Source organism: Pseudochaenichthys georgianus, chromosome 22 (assembly GCF_902827115.2).
Source record: "Pseudochaenichthys georgianus chromosome 22, fPseGeo1.2, whole genome shotgun sequence".
NCBI classification, from domain to species: Eukaryota; Metazoa; Chordata; class Actinopteri; order Perciformes; family Channichthyidae; genus Pseudochaenichthys; species Pseudochaenichthys georgianus.
Window position 1 is genome coordinate 7,015,883 of NC_047524.1, and position 18,987 is coordinate 7,034,869.

At 39.6% G+C, this 18,987-nt stretch overlaps 1 protein-coding gene and 2 pseudogenes across 2 annotated transcripts; 2 read left to right on the forward strand and 1 right to left on the reverse strand.

Moving 5' to 3' along the window:
• The first annotated feature begins 741 nt into the window (after positions 1–741).
• On the forward strand, positions 742–928 carry LOC117468224 (small nucleolar RNA U3; annotated as a pseudogene).
• Positions 929–3,411: 2,483 nt separating this feature from the next.
• On the reverse strand, positions 3,412–3,608 carry LOC117468231 (small nucleolar RNA U3; annotated as a pseudogene).
• Positions 3,609–5,110: 1,502 nt separating this feature from the next.
• Positions 5,111–17,712, forward strand: LOC117467582 (tumor necrosis factor alpha-induced protein 2-like). 2 transcript variants are annotated; one of them, XM_034111296.2, is made up of 13 exons: positions 5,111–9,982; positions 10,153–10,353; positions 10,893–11,535; positions 12,191–12,302; positions 12,398–12,520; positions 13,243–13,340; positions 13,459–13,551; positions 13,641–13,767; positions 14,235–14,354; positions 14,665–14,712; positions 14,839–14,994; positions 15,716–15,837; positions 16,923–17,712. In XM_034111296.2, exons 2-13 carry the CDS (start codon positions 10,197–10,199, stop codon positions 17,068–17,070), a joined length of 1,947 nt encoding a protein of 648 aa, XP_033967187.1. In that variant the 5' UTR covers positions 5,111–9,982; positions 10,153–10,196; the 3' UTR covers positions 17,071–17,712. The 2 variants fall into 2 exon arrangements, with proteins under 2 accessions (XP_033967187.1, XP_033967188.1); XM_034111297.2 differs by lacking the exon at positions 14,665–14,712 and having other exon boundaries at positions 7,304–9,982.
• Positions 17,713–18,987: the final 1,275 nt, after the last annotated feature.

An 18,987-nucleotide genomic window follows, 5' to 3' on the forward strand; every position in this document is an offset into this window, starting at 1 on the left:
CCTCTAAATGGGTGGGCTTTATTATCGCGGACTTTATGACAAGTTCCGCCCGCTGTGAAACGTTTCTTATTTCCATAGCAACAACAACTGTCAACAGCGTAAACTTGCCTTCAAAATAAAAGCATGCCAAATTACACTTAAGACATACAACTGCAACAAAAGTAACAAACACAATGCAATATCCTTTTCAATTTCAAAGAACACAAATTGGGTTATCTACAGGTGTTCATTGATACGTTTTGCACCCCGGGCGGTCCGTTGTTTTGATATTCCACCAGTGTATACATTTTTTTTTCCGCGACCCACCTATCACATCTCTGCGCCCCACCAGTGGGGCGCGCCCCACACTTTGAGAAACACTGGTGTAAAGCGAACCAAAATGAATTACAGAGGAAATTATAATGGATCAACCATGTTTTATCTTTTTTTAATAAAAAATATGAAACCTGTTTAATTAATTTCATGAATCTCTTACGACTATATTTACATGTGAAGAAACTTGGTTTGACATGAGGAAGCTTTTCAACGTTTATGAGTTTTCAGTAAGACGATCAAAGGTACTTTGAAGGACACAAATATATGAAAATCAGTTTATCCATCAGTACATGTCAAATTTAGCAGGAACGTGCCACCCTTTCCCCTGATTGTAGTAGGAGTGTCTCTGTGACCCTCAGGAGTTCACCAGCAGTGAAAGTGGTCATCTGCAGATATAAGAGCCTGCAGAAACGTCCAGAACAAACCAAGACTTTTCTTTCAGGGATCATTTATTTATTTGTTGGCTTGAGAAATGTGTTTCTAAAGAGTTTTGTCTCGCTGCCCACGATGAAGGGTTCAGATGTTTCCTTCAGAGCAGGACACTGGTGGGAAGACTTTGTTTCTTCTCCACTGATGAAGATTGTTCAGAGTTTCTGAGCCTTTTCTGAGTGGAGCATTATTCAAATGTGAAAACAAAATGTTCACTTAAAATTGTAATGAAGATTATTTTTCACTCAACACTTATTAAACCTATACATTTAAAATGAAAATACATTCGTCCTTTTCCACCTCTGAAAACGTTTAAAGTGCACCTATCATGCTATTTTCAGGCAATAGGTCTCAGATATATAAAAAACATATCTATGAAGTGTTTTACTCAAAATACCAAACAGATCACCCATTCTAGCCATGCCTCATATCCCTCTATTTCACTTCCTGTTTCAAAATGGCTGATTTGGGGTATAAAGCTTTAAAAAAAAAAAAATTGATAAAAAAAAGGAGGGGGCTGAGCTCATGCGGGAGATTCTACCGGCAGATTCTGTGGTGATGAAACGCCATATCATGGATTATCAAGGATTATTTCTGAAACAGTATGGAGCTCAAAGGCTTTCTCTCTTGCTGGTTACGGCCCGTCCACACAGCGGCGTGTGTTGACGCTTGCCGGCGGGCGTGTCTGGCACAACAACCAATCACATGAATCTCCCGCCCCTGACACACAAGCAGCGGTTTGATTGGCTAGAGCAGGGGTGGCCAACCAGTCAGAGGTTAAGAGCCACATTTTTTCTATGTTACTGCAAAGAGCCACATCAAACACACAGTCACTGATACCGCTTGTTTCAGTATTTTGTTTTATGGAGACAAGATTTCAACCACGTCACTGATGCATTTTTGTGGCATTGGGATATATATTTTTTAAATCCTCTGGAGCAGAGAGAGGAGATTATTGTTATTGATTAATGCATCAGTGTTTCTTAGGGTCAAAAACACTAAACTCACAACTTAAAATGAAAGCGTTTAGTTTATTTAATAAAAGAGCACATGTTCAATGTGAAAAGTGACAGTAGTTATAGATTATTTGCAATTTGGTGCTATATATATATATATAAAAAAAAAATTATATATATTTTGTAAACACCTTGAATTTCAGGGGGGGCGCGGGGCTCCGTTGCCCGGGCGCAGCGCCCCTCCAAGACAATGGTAGGGGAAACACTGGATAGTGTTTAATCAACGATAGGTTTCCCCCCCCTCAAAGGTGATTGGTTCACTGCATCGCAGGTATTATTGTGATTGGTTCTTGGGCCACATCAAAATGAGACGTGCTGTCATCCTCTCATACTGACACTACACATACACACGTAGGGAGAGCCGGGACGAAAGTAACACGGGACGAAAGTAACACGGGACGAAAGTAACGGAGCGATTTTATCCGAGCCCAAACAACTTTGAACGGCCAAATTATGTCAGAATTAACAGCATTCAATACTTAACAGACCTACTAAATATCAGGTTTAACTGTCAGGAGTAGCTAGTGTTGTCATGATACCAACATTTTGATTTCGATACCAAGTCAAGAATTGCAATTCTGATTATTTTTCTATACTTTTCTTAAAAAAAGGGAAACAGTCTTAAATGTAATTATTGTGCTTTATTTCACACCAGAACCATAACACAAACTTTTAAACAATGAGAACAATAAATGAAATAAATGACAATAATACGTATTAAATCAAATTAATACATTTCTCACAGACAGGCCTCGTGGTGTCCGTAGGCTTGCCCTCACTGTCAGAGATATAGCTCAAATACTTCCAAATTTCGCTTCTGACGTCTTTTTTGTCAACAAGCCGGGGCGCAGCGGGAGTTGCACTCCCACTTGCAGCCATGCTTCTCGTTTTCTCACATGCTCTGGCAGCTAGCGCGTGCACGAGAGAGGGGAGGCACTTGAGCGTGCTTGAGAGGGGCGGGACTGCAGGCACGGCTGCAGTGCAGGGAGTGGAAGCAGAGCGCTGAACACACACGGCTCTTATTAAAACGGCGCTTTCTCACAGGAGTACTTTCCCCCGTCATTCTTAAAGTACCGATACTAATGAAACGGAGGAATCGTAACGTTTTTAACGGCAGGGTATCGCGGTACCTTTCAAGTATCGGTACACCGTGCAACACTAGTCAAGAGTCAGTGTCTCTCCCCCAAACTCACACATATACAATTCGATATGAACTGAAGAGCCGCATGAAACTAGGCAAAGAGCCGCATGCGGCTCGAGAGCCGCGGGTTGGCCACCCCTGTGCTAGAGCTTGTACTGGCATATTATTCGATTGGCTGACGCTTCTGCCGAGGCGTCAAAAGTTGAACATTGCTCAACTTTTGCAGCGAGCCACGCCAGCAACGCTCCACGTCGCTTCCCATGATGCAGTTCGGCTAAAAGTGACGTCACCCCATTCAAAGTGAATGGGCAGAAGCGTTATACCACAAGGTGAGTTCCTTTTTATGTCCTGCTTCTTCACACACATGCTCTCCAGTACAGGTTAGCTCTGAGTGTTAGCGATGCTAATGTAAACATGCACCGATCATATTACGTCCAAAACAGTCGGGCATTGTTTCTGATAGCAACGTCCCCTTTCAATTGAAATTTAGTTTTCACATTTGAATAATGCTCCACTCAGACAAGGCTTCCTCCATCAGAGTCTCACTCAGAAACTCTGAACAGTGGTGAAGAAACACAGTTTTCCCATCAGTTTCCTGCTCTGAAGGAAACATCTGAACCCTTCATCGTGGGCAGCGAGGTCAAACTCTTTAGAAACACATTTCCCAAGTCAACAACTACAGAAATTATCCCTGAAAGAAAAGTCTTGGGTTGTTCTGGATGTTTCTCAGGGTCTTATGTCTGCAGATGACCATTTTCACTGCTGGTGTTAGACTTTTCTGTTTGCTGTATGAATCCGAGGAAGCTCATACTGTATTCAGGTAGAACTAAACCTTCCCTCTGCCATACTGTAAACATCTTATTTCCCATAAAGGCTCCACTTTATAAAATGCGATTGCACTCATGTGGTTGTTGTGGTGTCAGCCTGGTATAGTTTCACTTTCACATCTATTAACTCTGGTGCTGATGCAAGTGTGTGCAGCAACTGTTTAGAAACTTGGCTCATGTTGTGCAAAGTTGCACTCCAGCTCGACCAAGACAGTTCTTGTGTCATTATGGAAAGATTTTTTTTTTTTCTTTTCTTTGAAGTGAAAATGTTATGTTTGACAGAAAGCATCACAGCAGTTCCTCTTCTTCTTGACATGTTTGTCTTGCATCATTGTGAGATTATCACTTTTTTTTTTCAGTGAATATGTTATGACAGAAAAACCCAAAACACTTCCTCTTCTTTTTGAATATTTTTCCTTATAAATGTACAATACATGAAAAAAGAAACAACAGACATCCACATAAGTCTTTAAATACAAATGATTTCCTTTATTTTGTATAATGTTTCTTCATGTGGAAGTAAAACAGCAAAACACGGTTTCGTGCGCACACTACTTTGGTTCTGACTGAAATAAATTGACATATACATTTGCAATCAAATATATGTAACCCATAGGATGAACCCAACTCACTTTGGTCACCTCTTGACTTTCCCCCCTAGTGCCACTACGTCATACAAATCAACAACTTCAGATGCATTGGTTCAATGAATAATAATATTACCATCTGTTTGCATAGTAACAAGTAAACTTGTACTTTGTATATCCATTTGTATTATATTGTATGTAACATGCAAGAAACCACACCGCTCTTTTATGAATTGGCTTCTGCCTTCTCTGTTTTCTAAGGAATTGAAACCTTCTTGGTTTATTTTTAGTATTTAAATGCAGCTTGTGACATGTGCTATACAATGAGATGTTTTGAAAAGTTAACTTTTATTGTAAAAGTATTGTTGATTTGTGCCTTGGCATGATGAGATAGGCAGTATTATAGAGTTAAACGTGAATTTGTGGAGGATAATCATTGAGTAATTGTTTTAGTGTTGATAGTTAAATTCAAATGCTGAAGATGACATTTGAAAACCAGAACTTAACTGTTCCTGTATTTGTAAATCAATGTAGGCTCTAAAAGCAAACCTTCACCCACAGTCTGAGAAGCTTCTGATGCGTTCACTCTCACAACACACAGGTGCACACCTTAAAATACCACACTGTCTCAAAACAGCACCTAACCAACATCCTGACATCAAATGTGTTTTGCATTTTTGGCTCACTTCAGTATGAATCCCTGCATGAACTCCACACAGCTCTGAGTCCTGCTGCCTCCCGCAGACGACGCAGAACAAAAGGTAAGAAACACATTTGACAACACAGCATTTTTCAGATTTAAAGTTACCAACAGGGTTTATGGATGACAGATGGTACCAGGAAGGACATTTACATCTGCCAATGTTAATGTTGGCTGTGGCAGATCAAATTCAGCTAACCTGCCGCCATAACAGACAGGTTTTCTCATAATTAGGAAATATTATTCAAAGAGAAATAGTCAGAGTTAAGGTTACATTTTATTTTGGATATATTTACTGTCTGGTACCACATACTCAAGTGGCAACATGCGGTTTCAACAACTTGCAATTAAAAGTGCTTTACAAAAAACATTACAAAAAACCTTAAGACAGAGACGGATTGCCTTTGTTTATAATCGGCTTTACGATTTATAGCCATCAGTCACTGGAATATGCTTCCAACTGAGCTAAACACATACACACACTTCCACTCTCTTTTTTTTCCTTTTTTTTTTATAAACAAACAACCTAACAGACAGCACAATAGCAGTTGGCAAACAAGTAGGATGACAACAGTGCTGCGATTCGAGAATCGAGTCCGACAGGACAAAAAACAAAACAAAAATAAATAAAACAAAAAAGGGACAAATAAAATAACAACAAAATGAAAAACTAAAGGCTCTGAGTCTAAGTCCATTATTAATAAGGCAAATAAAGTAGAAATCAAACAATGTGTATAAATGGAACAAAAAGACCAAACATATCAAATAAAAACATACACAACACACTTGTTGGTCAGTCAGTCACCCACTATTCACAGTTTAACACCGCAGGTCCACCACCCTATTGTACAGAGACATCCGGCATGTCCAGCTCCCGTATATACCTGTAGAAGGGGTTCCACATCTTGTGGAATTTCCCCAGGGAGCCCCTCACTATGCACCTTATTTTCTCGAGTTCACTGAATTTAGGACTTCTTTTAACCACAAGGTGTGCGAAGGGGGTATTGGACACATGAGCAATATCAGGCGTCTGGCTAGTAAAGTAACAAAGGCTATGTAGGCTGTCTCCCGAGAAGAGAGTGGCCATGTGGGTGGGGTTACACCAAACAGTGCGTTCATGGCATAAGGAGCGATCGGTTTTCCAGTGATTTCTGACGGTGATCTAAAGATTTCAGTCCAATAAGAGTGTAAGACCGGACAAGACCAGAACATGTGTGCATGACTCGCCAGTGCTTGGCTACATCTGTCACAAGTTGGGTCCACCTCCTTATATATTTTAGAGAGCCTGAGCTTAGTAAAGTGTGTGCAATGCACAACTTTGCACTGAATCAGTCCATGTCTAGCACAAATAGAAGATGTATGTACATTAGCAAGGGCTTTTTCCCAGAGTTCCTCAGAAATCTCCTCCCCAAGATCTATTTCCCAAAGAGATTTAATGGAGTTCAGGGTAACCAAACGAAGAGAATAAATCTGAGCGTAAATACAGGTCATCATTCCCTTCAGACTAGGTAACGGCCTAAGGAGTGTGTCTAGTGGCGAATCAGTTGGGTGATTAGGAAACTGAGGAAATCTATTATTAACAAAACTGCGAATCTGTAGATACCTGAAGAAATGTTGCCTAGGTAGTGCAAATAGCTGTTGGAAATAAGCAAATGTGTTGTGAATATAAAGGTCTTTGAATGTTTTAATGCCTTGGTTAGACCAAATAGTAAATGCGCCATCTACTAAGGATGGAGGAAAAACATGGTTTGCAGTTAAAGGGGCTAATGTAGAGTATGTTTGGAGACCAAAGAAACGTCTGAACCGATTCCAAATTTTCAAGGATGCTTTGACAATTACATTTTTTGTGTAAGCAGAGGAGGGGGTCTTAATGGGAGAGTGAGCCAATGCTGAAAGAGATACTGGACTACAGGAAGCAGCCTCCATTTCAAGCCAAACAGGCTGAGAGTGCTGTGAGTCAGACTGCAGCCGGACTGTATTATTCTCAGATTAGTAGCCCAATAATAGAACCTCATATTCGGCAGAGCAAGTCCACCCAGCGCCTTTGGTCTCTGTAAAAATTGCTTGCGTATCCTTGGGGTTTACTTGTTTGAAATAAAGTTCGAAATAATAGTGTCAGTTTTCCGAAAAAATGTTTGAGGGAGGACAATGGGCACACATTGAAATAAATATAGAAATTTGGGGAGTATATTCATCTTGATAGAATTAATTCGGGCAACCAGAGACAGATTCAACACTGACCAGCGGTCGATGTCTTCCTGTACGCGGGACAAAACGGGGGCAAAATTAGCTTTTGGGGGGCGGGGGGGATGCAAGGATGACTTCCTAAGACAGCTGATTGTGACATACACAGGACATTACATACACAATACATTACACAGGAGATGCCATATTGACAGGGTCAAAATTAGCTTTATAAAGATCTTTAAATGTATCGGTCACCTGGATCCCGAGGTATGTGAAGCTGTGTAGTGCAGTACACACTTCCACTCTTTACAAATAATTGTAAAGTTGTACTGATAAATGTGCTTGAATGTATATTTGTCTGTCTGTATAACTGTAAGCTTCCTCTGTAAAATATCCATAAGACTTACTATTGCTTTCTGTTTAAAATGTTCAACCTAAAATGGAGAAAAGGGCTAGCCAGAGGAAGGTGCAAAAGACCAGTCTTATTTTGGTAGATGTATACTGTGAACTGTAATGTTTACCAGCTGCGGCACTTGGTTTGGTTTCAGCCTGTGAGTCTGTGATGTGTCATCATGAAAAAATAACCCTCGAAACATTCGTTGTAACAAGAACTAAAGTACAGATAAGGTTTTAGTTATGCGATTTTGTCAATGCAAAAGCGTCACAACGGTGAAAGATGCAGTCACAAAACGTTCCAGATGTGTATTTAAGATCAAAGTGAAGGGGAGTTTGGAGATGGGTCTGCTATGAGCAGAACAAAAGGAAATGAACTACAACACACATAGTTACTTAGATGCAAATCCTTAAATGCATGGTTTGGTTTAGTATGAATGAGGGTAATGCAAAAGTCAGTGGTGTAAAGTGCAAATCTAGCATAAGATGTTTGAGGTCTTTTGTTGAGGTTTTCGAAGAAAGCTTTGAATGTTTATCTTCATATTTCTTCACCACAAACACTGTATGATGTGTAATTTCCTTACATACAAAGTCTTATAGTATTTTGAAATCTGGTCAATGATCAAATCAAATCAAGTTTTATTTATATAGCACATTTATAAACGATTTTTGGTCGAGCCAAAGTGCTGTACATATAATAAAAATAGCCTACAGTAGAGACACTTTACAGCAAATACAACCGCACAGATTGTTCAGAATATCAGTATGAGAAAAACGACCCTCTGTCCTTAGACCCTCACATCGTACAAGGAAAAACTTCCAGAGAAAACCCACAGTTTAAGGGGGAAAATGGGAGAAACCTCAGGGAGAGCAACAGAGGAGGGATCCCTCTCCCAGGACGGACAGACGTGCAATAGATGCCGTGTTTAAATCGAAGAGATAATACATTTAACAGCATATAGACCGAATGTTAGGAAATGCATGTGTCTGTCATAAGAAGATTAATCCACGAGGATGTCAGCTACAATCCTGTGGAAGCCATCAGGGAAGCAGCATGACGAGACCCAAGGCAGGACCGCAGAGACAGGTTCAGCCACGACCCGAACGTCCACGACTTAATCCAGAACTCAGGATAGAGGATCCAAGACACAGGACTACAGCAAGAGGATCAGCCTCGACTCCGGATCCCGGCGTAGATATAGATACAAAACAAGAACAAAGATGTGGCTGGGTTAATCGGAACAAGAGAATACACAGACACAGACAGAGAGGGAAAAGGTCATTGGATAAAAGTTATTCTTGATAACCCTCTAGAAAGATCTCATGAACTTCCCCACTCAATCTATCAAGACCCGAGCAGTTCTATTAGATATAGGATAAGAAACAGAGATAGGAAACAGAGATAGGGATGTCAATGACAATGATGGTGTTGTCTTGTTGTCCATTACCAATTACAGTACTGGAGTTGTAAGGGAAACTTCTGCAGCAATGGAGAGTCAGGACTCAGAGAGACACGAGGAGAGTTGGAGCTTTGATGTCAAACACTGGTAGTTTATTACAAGTATCGGCCGGAGAATTCATATCACAAGTCACAGCAGTCAGAGGTTCTGACTGCACGGGTGGGTTGCCACATCAATTCTGCCCAGCCTCTCTCTCGATAGACATTTTAACTAGTTTACATAGGGTTAATCAACAGCTGGGAACACTGGATATATCCCCAACATCTGGAGAGACTGAATCACTTGCCTGACTCTTAGGCTCTGTGATAACCCTCTAGAAAGATTGACCGGTCATAAAACTGAGAATGAGTCAGGGTTGGTCATAAAACGTCAACAGGCAGAAAAGTTAAATATCTTAGGAGTAAGGAAGAATTATTCCTCTCTAACAGTACTAGTGATGTTTTTATTGTATTATGTTGGTCTGTGCACATGACAGCATACAGCATATTGCACATAATTCCATCCAGGGAGAGTTATCTCTAGTCCATCTAACACAACAATAATTGTATTAGACCTAAAACAAAACAAATGTTGTTAGATTGTTTACATCAGTCGAGACCATTCGTCTTGTTTCTTAACTTGTTGCCAGAGGGAAAAGTAAGGACATCACCAGCGTGGGTTTATCCGCGGGGACCATGAATGTCTCTAGAACATTTAATAATGTTAAGTCCTTTAAATCGTCGTGGAATCTCACTCTTAACCAAACAAAAGTGGCCAGCATTTCCTCAGCTCATCATGTGTTTAAAAAAAGACCAGCTGTGTGTGTGTGTTTCTGAGGGGGGGGGGGGCTTTCCATAGCTCGATCAAGCAGGAGGAGCCTGCTGCTGTAGCTTTTAAAAGACTCACAGCAGCTGAATGGCATCAACAGAGAAGCACTGTAAGATAAGGGTAAGTAGCGTCTGTTGAAGGAAATGACTTACACACTACAAAATAGCTTGCTAATGTAGCAAAAAACTGCTAAAATTGTTGTTAGCTTTTTAACTAGTTTGGTTCAACCGTTATTTTTTATATTAACAAACGTTTGATTATTTACTTTTTGTCTCCATGTATGTTTTCAGAGCATTTTTCTGGCTGCTGGCACAGTATCTGTTCCAGGAAAACGATGAGGGCCGACACACGCGGCATTAGGAACTTCCTCCCCCGTAAAAAGTGGTTCGGGTTCGGCCCCAGAGATCAACCACAACCCCCGGCTGTCAACAACAACACCTCCAGCCTGACGGATGGATCCCCCTTACCCCAACAGGAGGAGCCCCAACCCGGTCAGTTAAGATACATAAAACAGCACAAGCTAATGTGGCAATAATCATCATTTTGTTATTAACTTAACATTTTTGGGTGGTGGGACTCACCTCTCCTCTATCATGTGCATACCAAGCAAAACATTGTATATTTAGTTTAGTTGTGGTGATTTTTTATTATTATGATACACTGAAGGACTAAGTATTTGGATAGGCTGGAAAATGCATAGTCACAGAACTGAAATTAGTGCTGCTTTCATGTTTTCTCATAAAAAGATATGAAAGTTTTGCACGAGATGAAATACCAGAATAATAGCACAACTTTAATGATCCATAGAGGAACCATTCATCATGCACATTTATACAGCAGTAATATTAAACAAAAAAATTATATATAATAGTAAAACACAACAAGACTTTCTCATACTTTAGTTACATGTTTCTGATCAGTCTCACATACTTTAACTTAAGTAATTATAAATACAGGACTTTTACTGGGGAATGTTTTACTGCGACGGTAGTAGGATGGCATTATTTACTGCGACTTTTCTTCCCCTCAGTGATCCTCACATATGAGCAGATGCTCCAGGAAAAACTATTGTCTGAAGCCGGCCAGCTGCTGATAGAAAAAGAGGAGCGTGTGTTTAGAGAGTTAAAGGAGTCAGACGCTTTTACACATCATGAGGAACAAGTAAACCAGCTGAAGGCAGACCGCAAGGCCCTGCAAGACCTTGTACTGCAGACTCTGGGACAATCTCTTTGTCTGGAAGAGGACAGCTTGGCGGGTCTGACGTCTGCCGTGAAGGCCGTGATACAGGAGGAAGACCAGGACTTGCTGTGGAAACAAAGGGATCAGACACCTCCGTCTTGGAGGCCCAGTGGATGGAGGAAGCTGCACGACTCCACGCTCCTCAGCTTGGTGAAAGAACGTATGGAAAACCCTTCAACACCCTCTGCTTGCCAGATCAAACTGACTACTATCCAGGCGGACATCACCAACATGGGCAGGCAGCTGAAAGAGGATCTGCTGTCTGTGGTGGGCGGTGTGAAGAGATGCTACCCACAAGAGATGGACATTTGCAATTTTTACTCCAAGTTATACCACCAAACCTTGAGCGCCAGTCTTATGAACATCGCAGACTTTGGTCTGGTGGACAAGGATCGCACTTTCCTCCTGCGCTGGGTGAACGAGTATTATCCAGAGTAAGTCATTGCTTCAATTGTTTGAATAAAACTCCATGATATTGTGTTTTTATGTTGGTACTGTCACGGTTATCAAGTTTGAGTATTTTCATTTTAAGGGTATTTGAGAATTAAACTTGTAGTTTTGACTCCCAAAAGTCTTTACGTTTAAGGGGTACAAAAAGTAATAAACACAGAGTCAGAAGGGAACGTAGTTATAATCAGAGAAAACATTTTTGATTTAAAAGTGGTCCAAGAAAAGACCCACAAATAATTGAGAACTCTTATATCATTTAGTATCAGTTGCAGGAGTTGCGCAAATATCAGATTAGGTTTTGTTATACAGTTTTCATTGAGTCACTTCTACACAGTCATACCCTGATGTTTCCAAACTATTAACTCACATGTCTTTTACTGAAAAAACACTGCCTGTTCTTGTTTCGAAATTAAGAAAATGAAGTCAATATTATGAGAAAAAACTGTTGAAAATGCACAGAAATCCAAACCTTGATGCTCAAGATGTCTCGAGGGGGTTAATGAAGGCGTGTGGTGCAGTGGGTTGTGTGTTGGTGTTCGGATCAGGGGGTCACAGGTTCAAACCCCACTGCAGTCAGCATGTCGTTGTGTCTAACAAGTGACATGTAATGAAAGCTGTGATGTTTGGTGTCTGTTTCAGAATCCTTGCAAAGCCACAGCTACACAGCGAGATCGATAGTGGGCCGTTGGGAAAGCTGCTGCCTGAAAGGTTACTGAAATCGCTGGAGGATGAATACCTGAGCAACCAACAGGTGACCTGAGCTGCTGTTTTTGTTGTAGTTTGGTTAGTTTTATTAAAGTGTTATCTTTATTTGACTGTTTCAGCTTCATGTTGTTGTGTTTTCAGGGTGAGCTGACTACAATAATCCGCCGGGTGCTGGGTGAAGAAAGGGAAAAGTGGAATGAAGGAGAGGAGCCGGAAACAGAGGACGGCTGCTTCTTTAGTCCTGTGGCATACGACATCATTCAGGTACAATTGAACATCTTTTTAGAGAACAAGCTGCGTCTTTGAGGCAGTAAAAAACGCTAGTCCCGTAGTAGTAGGTGGAGACCAAAATCAGATCAACAAACAGAGTGAATATTGGACACAAACTCCTAAACATTTTTTTTATCTTAATGAGGGATCATGTTGCTCTGAATCTGTCAATGTTGAAATTGGAATGCTAACAAGTGTGTCAACTTATATAGTTGATAATATGTCAAATGTGAGCTAGCAGATTGATTTGGCTGCTCTCTGGTGGCTGAAAATAATACGTTGTTATAACGGTATCAATATAAAAAGCTTCTATCTTCTGTTATGTGGATTTGACAAGAAGTTTGAAATAGGTGTTTGCCATGCATCATGTCATGCGCTTCTTTTGAGCATAAGAGAACAAAATGTAAAAATATAATATTCAACCATGTCCTCTGTTCTGCCGTTTAGACCTTGAAGAAGTTGCATAAGCTGTAGCTTGTCAGAGTATTTTACAACATAACGTTTTCCCAGGCAGTTTGACATATTGACCAAACCGGAGAAAAACAAACAGTTTTAGAAAAAGATTAACCAATAAGATTAACAGTGAGTCAGGGTCTAAGTTATTTATAGAAAGTCCACTCAGTCCAGTTTTTAGTTGGTTTGACCATTTGGGAGAATTAGGCTGTTGTTGTTTTTTTAACATTTGTCATTAACCTGAATCCTCCATCTGTGTTTAGCTCATCAACGGTAAGGTGACTTCATCTACAAAGGTTTTGGGAGATCCGCACAAGGCCCAGAGAATAACGTGCCATATATCAAAAGATTTAATGGACAGGTAACAAGACTGATGATTATCTTCAAAATATTTTGTTTACAAAAGCTTTTTTATCTTGTGTTTGATAAGCACAACAATAACGAAGTGAAAGTAAAATGTTTTTTTATAACCTGTGCAGTTACAAGAGCTTCCAAAGTGACGTCATAAAGCAGAACAAGGCAAACAGCAGGTCGTTCATCAAGGCCAACCTCGACTGTATCAAACAGTTCAGGTACGTTTCTGACATTCACGCATTGTAGCGTAGCCTTCATGCTATCACAATAGAAATGTAAGCTAATGTGACTTATTTGCTCTCTGCAGTGAAGTCCTCAATAAGGAGAGACATCTGTTCACAGAAGATGTGAGGAAGAGCTGTTTGCGTGTTCTGACTGACATGAAACAATCTGCCCACACATACTTATTACAACCTTTGCACGAGCGCCTCAAGGTAAGATTCTTTATTATTGTCAACAAATACTGTGGGAAAAAAACTAATCAACAATGCATGTTCAACGTACACATATGGCCTGTGTACTAAAGCCTGAATTATCATCCTTCCTATAGAGCCATAATGTTGGTCAAAAACCATTAAAAGCACGGTGACAATGCCACATCCATTAACAACATATTTAGTTCATTACCCAAACACACATGTCATAGTTTAGTTTGACAAAGGGAACCAACTTATGCACTATTTCCTCTTATTAGATTGTTAAACCTTCTATTTTAGGTGACTTTTAATGATTTATGCATCCAATGGGCTTGGGGTTATTGCAATGGAAAAGTTATAGATGGGCTAACATATATTTTGGCACCACACATAGGAGTTGAAATCCTATCCTCCTGTAACTGTATTCTCTGCCACTGTGCATGGAAGTGTTTCCTTTCTAATGCGTCATGGTTGGTCCCACACAGCCGCAGTACCGCAAACTGGGAACCAGCGACTGGCTGCACCAGAGTGAGTTTAAGGAGCTGCTGGACGGCATCAACAAAGAGGGTCAAGATCTTCAGGGTTCAACTGAATCCTGTCACAAGGTAGACTGAAGAAAGCTTGAAACACACACTTCAATTCATGTAGACTTTAGATTTATAAACATTGTGCAAAGTATGCTATAGTTTAGATGGACATCAGTTGTGTTTACAGCCATGGATTAAACTACTGAAACACGTTTTCAAAGTCAACACACTGATTTTCAAGCTGTAAAGAAATGAATTAAAGCCATTGGTAAGATAAAGGATCTGTAGTATTTTATGAAGTAATAATCGTACAAAGGTCAGTTTTATTCAAGTAGAAGTGTGTATTTACCTGCTAGTAATGGCTACGCCTCTCTATTTGGACTGGTAGATCTCAGCAGACTGGCAGGTTGGGCACCCCTGCATTAGTGTATCAATGGTATGGTTCTTAAAACTCACCCAAAATGAACTGCTTGGTTCTTTATGAAGGTAAATGTAATTACATTTTAGGCTGAAACTATTCATTTTTTTCTCTGATTCGATTCAATTATTGTATTCATTTCAGGAGCTGATGGGCCAGCTGGAGCAGGAGGTTACAGTAGAATATGTGAGGAAGCTCCTGAAAGGAAAAATAAAACTAAAGGACAAGGTGCAACAGCTGAAGGCCTACCTGACTGTGAAGGACAACGCAGTGAATTTGCATCATTTATTCGTCCAAATGGTGAGAATGGAGCACAAAATCACTTTTTGGTTGTCGTTCAACATCAGAAATACCTGTACTGACTAGGGCTGCAGCGAAAAGTTTGAAGTTTCATTTGCTCTGCAGTTTTTTTTCTGTTTAAACCTGGTATTTCTGCACAGTTGCAGATAAAGATAAGGCTGCACTAGTATTCTTAGTATAACACTTTTTTTGGTTTTACATTCCAGTTCAGGCAGCGCATAATTGTTTCCAGCTTGTGTGATCAAAATATGTCCAATAACTCCAGAGCACTGTCAAGTCGAGATGTAAAAATATATTGCTTCGATCCATATTTCCTGGCGTTAAAGTTCCAAAAAAAACACTTTTACTGTGGTAAAAAAACAAACGAGTTTGCTCTCAAGATTGCTGCACACACTGACGACTTAAATTCATTAAAGAAAGTTAATTTAATAAACAAATGACGGACTAATGTTATCCAATTGATCATTTAATTCAAATTGAGGATTTAGTTATTTGGATTTTTTGTTGGTTTTTGATATATGCGTGTTTTTTTCAAGTGTTCATTGGAAAACCTCGATTTCATTGTAAAAAAAAAGGTAATTGGGTTTAGCCTTGAGCTGACCACAGTGTGTGATAAATAAGTTATACAGGGAAACTCCACAAAACCAAAACAGATCAAATGTTTCCAAAAACAATCGGCGTGTAGATCCCTCTGAATGATGTAAGCACTCTGTCATCACAGGGATCAGAGGAGGATTGGTTGAAGGAAATCCTGTTCAAGATTGCAGAACTGCTGAAACTCCAGGATCTCCCCGCCATACAGATGCAAGTCGTCTTACTTGGAACTGATTACCCTGACCTCAGGTAACCTTTGCAATCAAACAATATATACAAAGCAATGTAGCTGACCTCAAAAGGGCAGTATCATGCTGTGAGTGGTTTATATTAGTGGAGGATAAACAAACCCCCTGAAGGGCAAAGGACCAGGAAGTGAAAATATGTTCAGATATTTCCTGGCAGCAGGACAGCGTTGAGAGCTAAAGGTAGACACGTGTCGGTGGAAGTGCTGTGGTGTGCCATCACAGAACTGCAGTGAAATAAGGAGGCTACAGCTAATGATTCCAGTCAGAGTCAAAGATTTCCAGACTTGTTTAAAAGTGAAGCTACATGTTGACCTTAAAATTGTTATTTTAAAGGCATAATTTATAGACTTTTATACAAATAATCCCTATCATCACTTCTGACCCACTGGAAGTGTGTCAGTGTGTGTATCTGCAGACACCCTGCATGCTATCTGCCTAAATATAGCGAGGAAAATCGAAAGCACACCTTTATCTCTCCAAAATGAAAGTGTGCCAACAGATGGAGTGGAGTATAAGTAGCTATGCTAAATGCTAATACATGAAAGTACAACTATCTCAAAACGATTGGTTGATAGGCGCCAATGGGAGCGTTGAATACAAGATTAATAATTGAAAAATGTCTTGTGCCAGAACCACTAAAGGAACGACTTAAATAATAAAAGAAATAAGCTGGCAAATGAAAACATGAATATGCTTTATTTTCCCAAAGGCTTTAAAACCTCCTGAACACGACATCTACAACTCCTTCATGCCACCAACCTCTAACTTTTGATATTGTTTTGATAGACAGACCTCTAGTGGAGGAACATTACAGATAATGTGTTTGATTGACTTTAAAAACAGTTATGTTATCAGCTCCTTATAGCTGCCACCATTGCTTCCTTGTTGGTTCAAATGATATAGGACGCATTTATGGCTCATACAAAAAAGACAGAGCAAAAAAAAAAATTAAAAAAGTACTTCCCGACCTTAATTGATCAACATCTAATTTAAATAACCTTCAGTTTCGCACCATGTTCAGGTTTCTCTGAGATCGTAATCACAAATAATGCATTGGGGTTGATTTTTTTCCTCTTTCATCCACAGTGAAAAACATGTTTTGGCTCTGCTGAAGCTCAAGACCGACCTCACTAAAGCCGACAGGAAATCCGCCACAGACATTCTGCACACTTTGAGGGAAATAGGAAGCAACACCCAGCCTCGTTCCTTTTTCTCCCTCGTTCAGGTCAAATGAGCCATAAATCACTCAGTTATCCTCATTTCAAAGTTGGCTGAAAGGCGGGTTGTACATATCGTTTACCGTATCATGTTCTGATTATAACGAGTCTACACTGCTCTCTCGGTGTGACAAGGCTCGGTCGAAATGTTACTTATGCTGAAAATAATAATGTAAAATGAGTACTGTGTTTGAATAAGCTACAGTTCACATTATTGTTGCTGGTAAATATGGTGCTTCATCAGGCTGTGCTGAACGTTCACATACAAAATGTTTTGCATTGTTCTTTTGTTTTTGGGTGAGGGGTAATCATTCTGTTTAAATCGAATATTTCTGCCGTTAAAGATTAACTACAAAATGAATAGTATTAAACTATTTTTGTAATCATTTCAGTGGTGTTTCCGATTAATCCGGAGCGATGTCCAAAAGTAAAAAAACCTCACCCACATCTTTGAATGTTCAAAACATTACATTCGGTACAGATCTTGTAACTAATGAGTAACATGAATGTATATGTTTGGGAAACAAGTACTTGTTTTAAGAATCAGTTTTATAGTATTTTATTATTGATGTGTATATTTTGCTTCATCTGTTGTATATAATATTGTAAAAGAGTGTTGAATGCAAGGTATGTTTTTTAAATAAATGTGGTGAATCCTGTGTGTGATTCGATGGTGATTTTCAAAAAAATCTTAAGCAGTACATTTTTAAATATGTTTAACTCAATTTTGTTGACTATAGTCACCCGGTTGATAGCATTGTTCAATATAGTTACCCGGTTGCATAGCATTGTTCAATATAGTTACCCGGTTGCATAGCATTGTTCAATATAGTTACCCGGGTGCATATAGCATTGTTGACTATAGTCACCTGGGTGCAAATAGCATAAATAAAGTAAACATGTCCCAGTAGAGACACCAAATACAAATATGAACCTGTAAATGAGCATAATATGTCCTGTTTGCGTGTGAGGAAAACGTGACCACAACATCACAAGCAGCTAAAGCTAAACTAAACAATCCCAGGAAATCATTGAGATTTTGTGTGGAAATACCCGCTGGGCAGAGGTGTTTCCTGTTTACTATTTCTGAGTAATAATCTGCACCTCTTTAAGGCAGAGGAAGGATGTGCCTTTGCTGCAAATTACTGTCAGCATGTCGTTTTTCCCTGAAAGTTGGACTGTGTTTTGATCGTGTGTGTGCAGGAAGACGGTCGTAAAAATATGATCATTAAAACCGGGAAATGATGAGGCTGACATTTAACTGGATGCTGTATAATGGAACACTCCATTGCTTTTCTGCTGTTTTATCAAAAATACATTATAAATGATAACATAAATATGTGGTAAGAGTACAAAAGCCAAGTATGGTGGCCCTGAAGGTCAAAATGCAACAACAATACAAAAATGATTTTCTATTTCTAAACTTCAGATCTCACCCAGTTTAGATAAAGATACACAAACATGATAATTTTAAATAAAACTAAACTGAATTCAATACAAACATTTGTATTTGTATCAAAACATAAAGTCCTGTAAGTCACTAAGAGACTAGAAAAGCTACGTGGAACTAAATAACTGCATAGAATTAAAAGAAAATTAAACCGTAGTTCCCGGTCTAGGATCCCCTGGAAAATGTTTTTTTACTGACAGTTTTGGACACTAAGTGAAACATGGACACTGTTTTTATCTCTGTTTCTTATCCTATATCTAATAGAACTGCTCGGGTCGTGATAGATTGAGTGGGGAAGTTCATGAGATCTTTCTAGAGGGTTATCAAGAATAACTTTTATCCAATGACCTTTTCCCTCTCTGTCTGTGTCTGTGTATTCTCTTGTTCCGATTAACCCAGTCAAATATTTTTTCTTGTTTTGTATCTATATCTACGCCGGGATCCGGAGTTGAGGCTGATCCTCTTGCTGTAGTCCTGTGTCTTG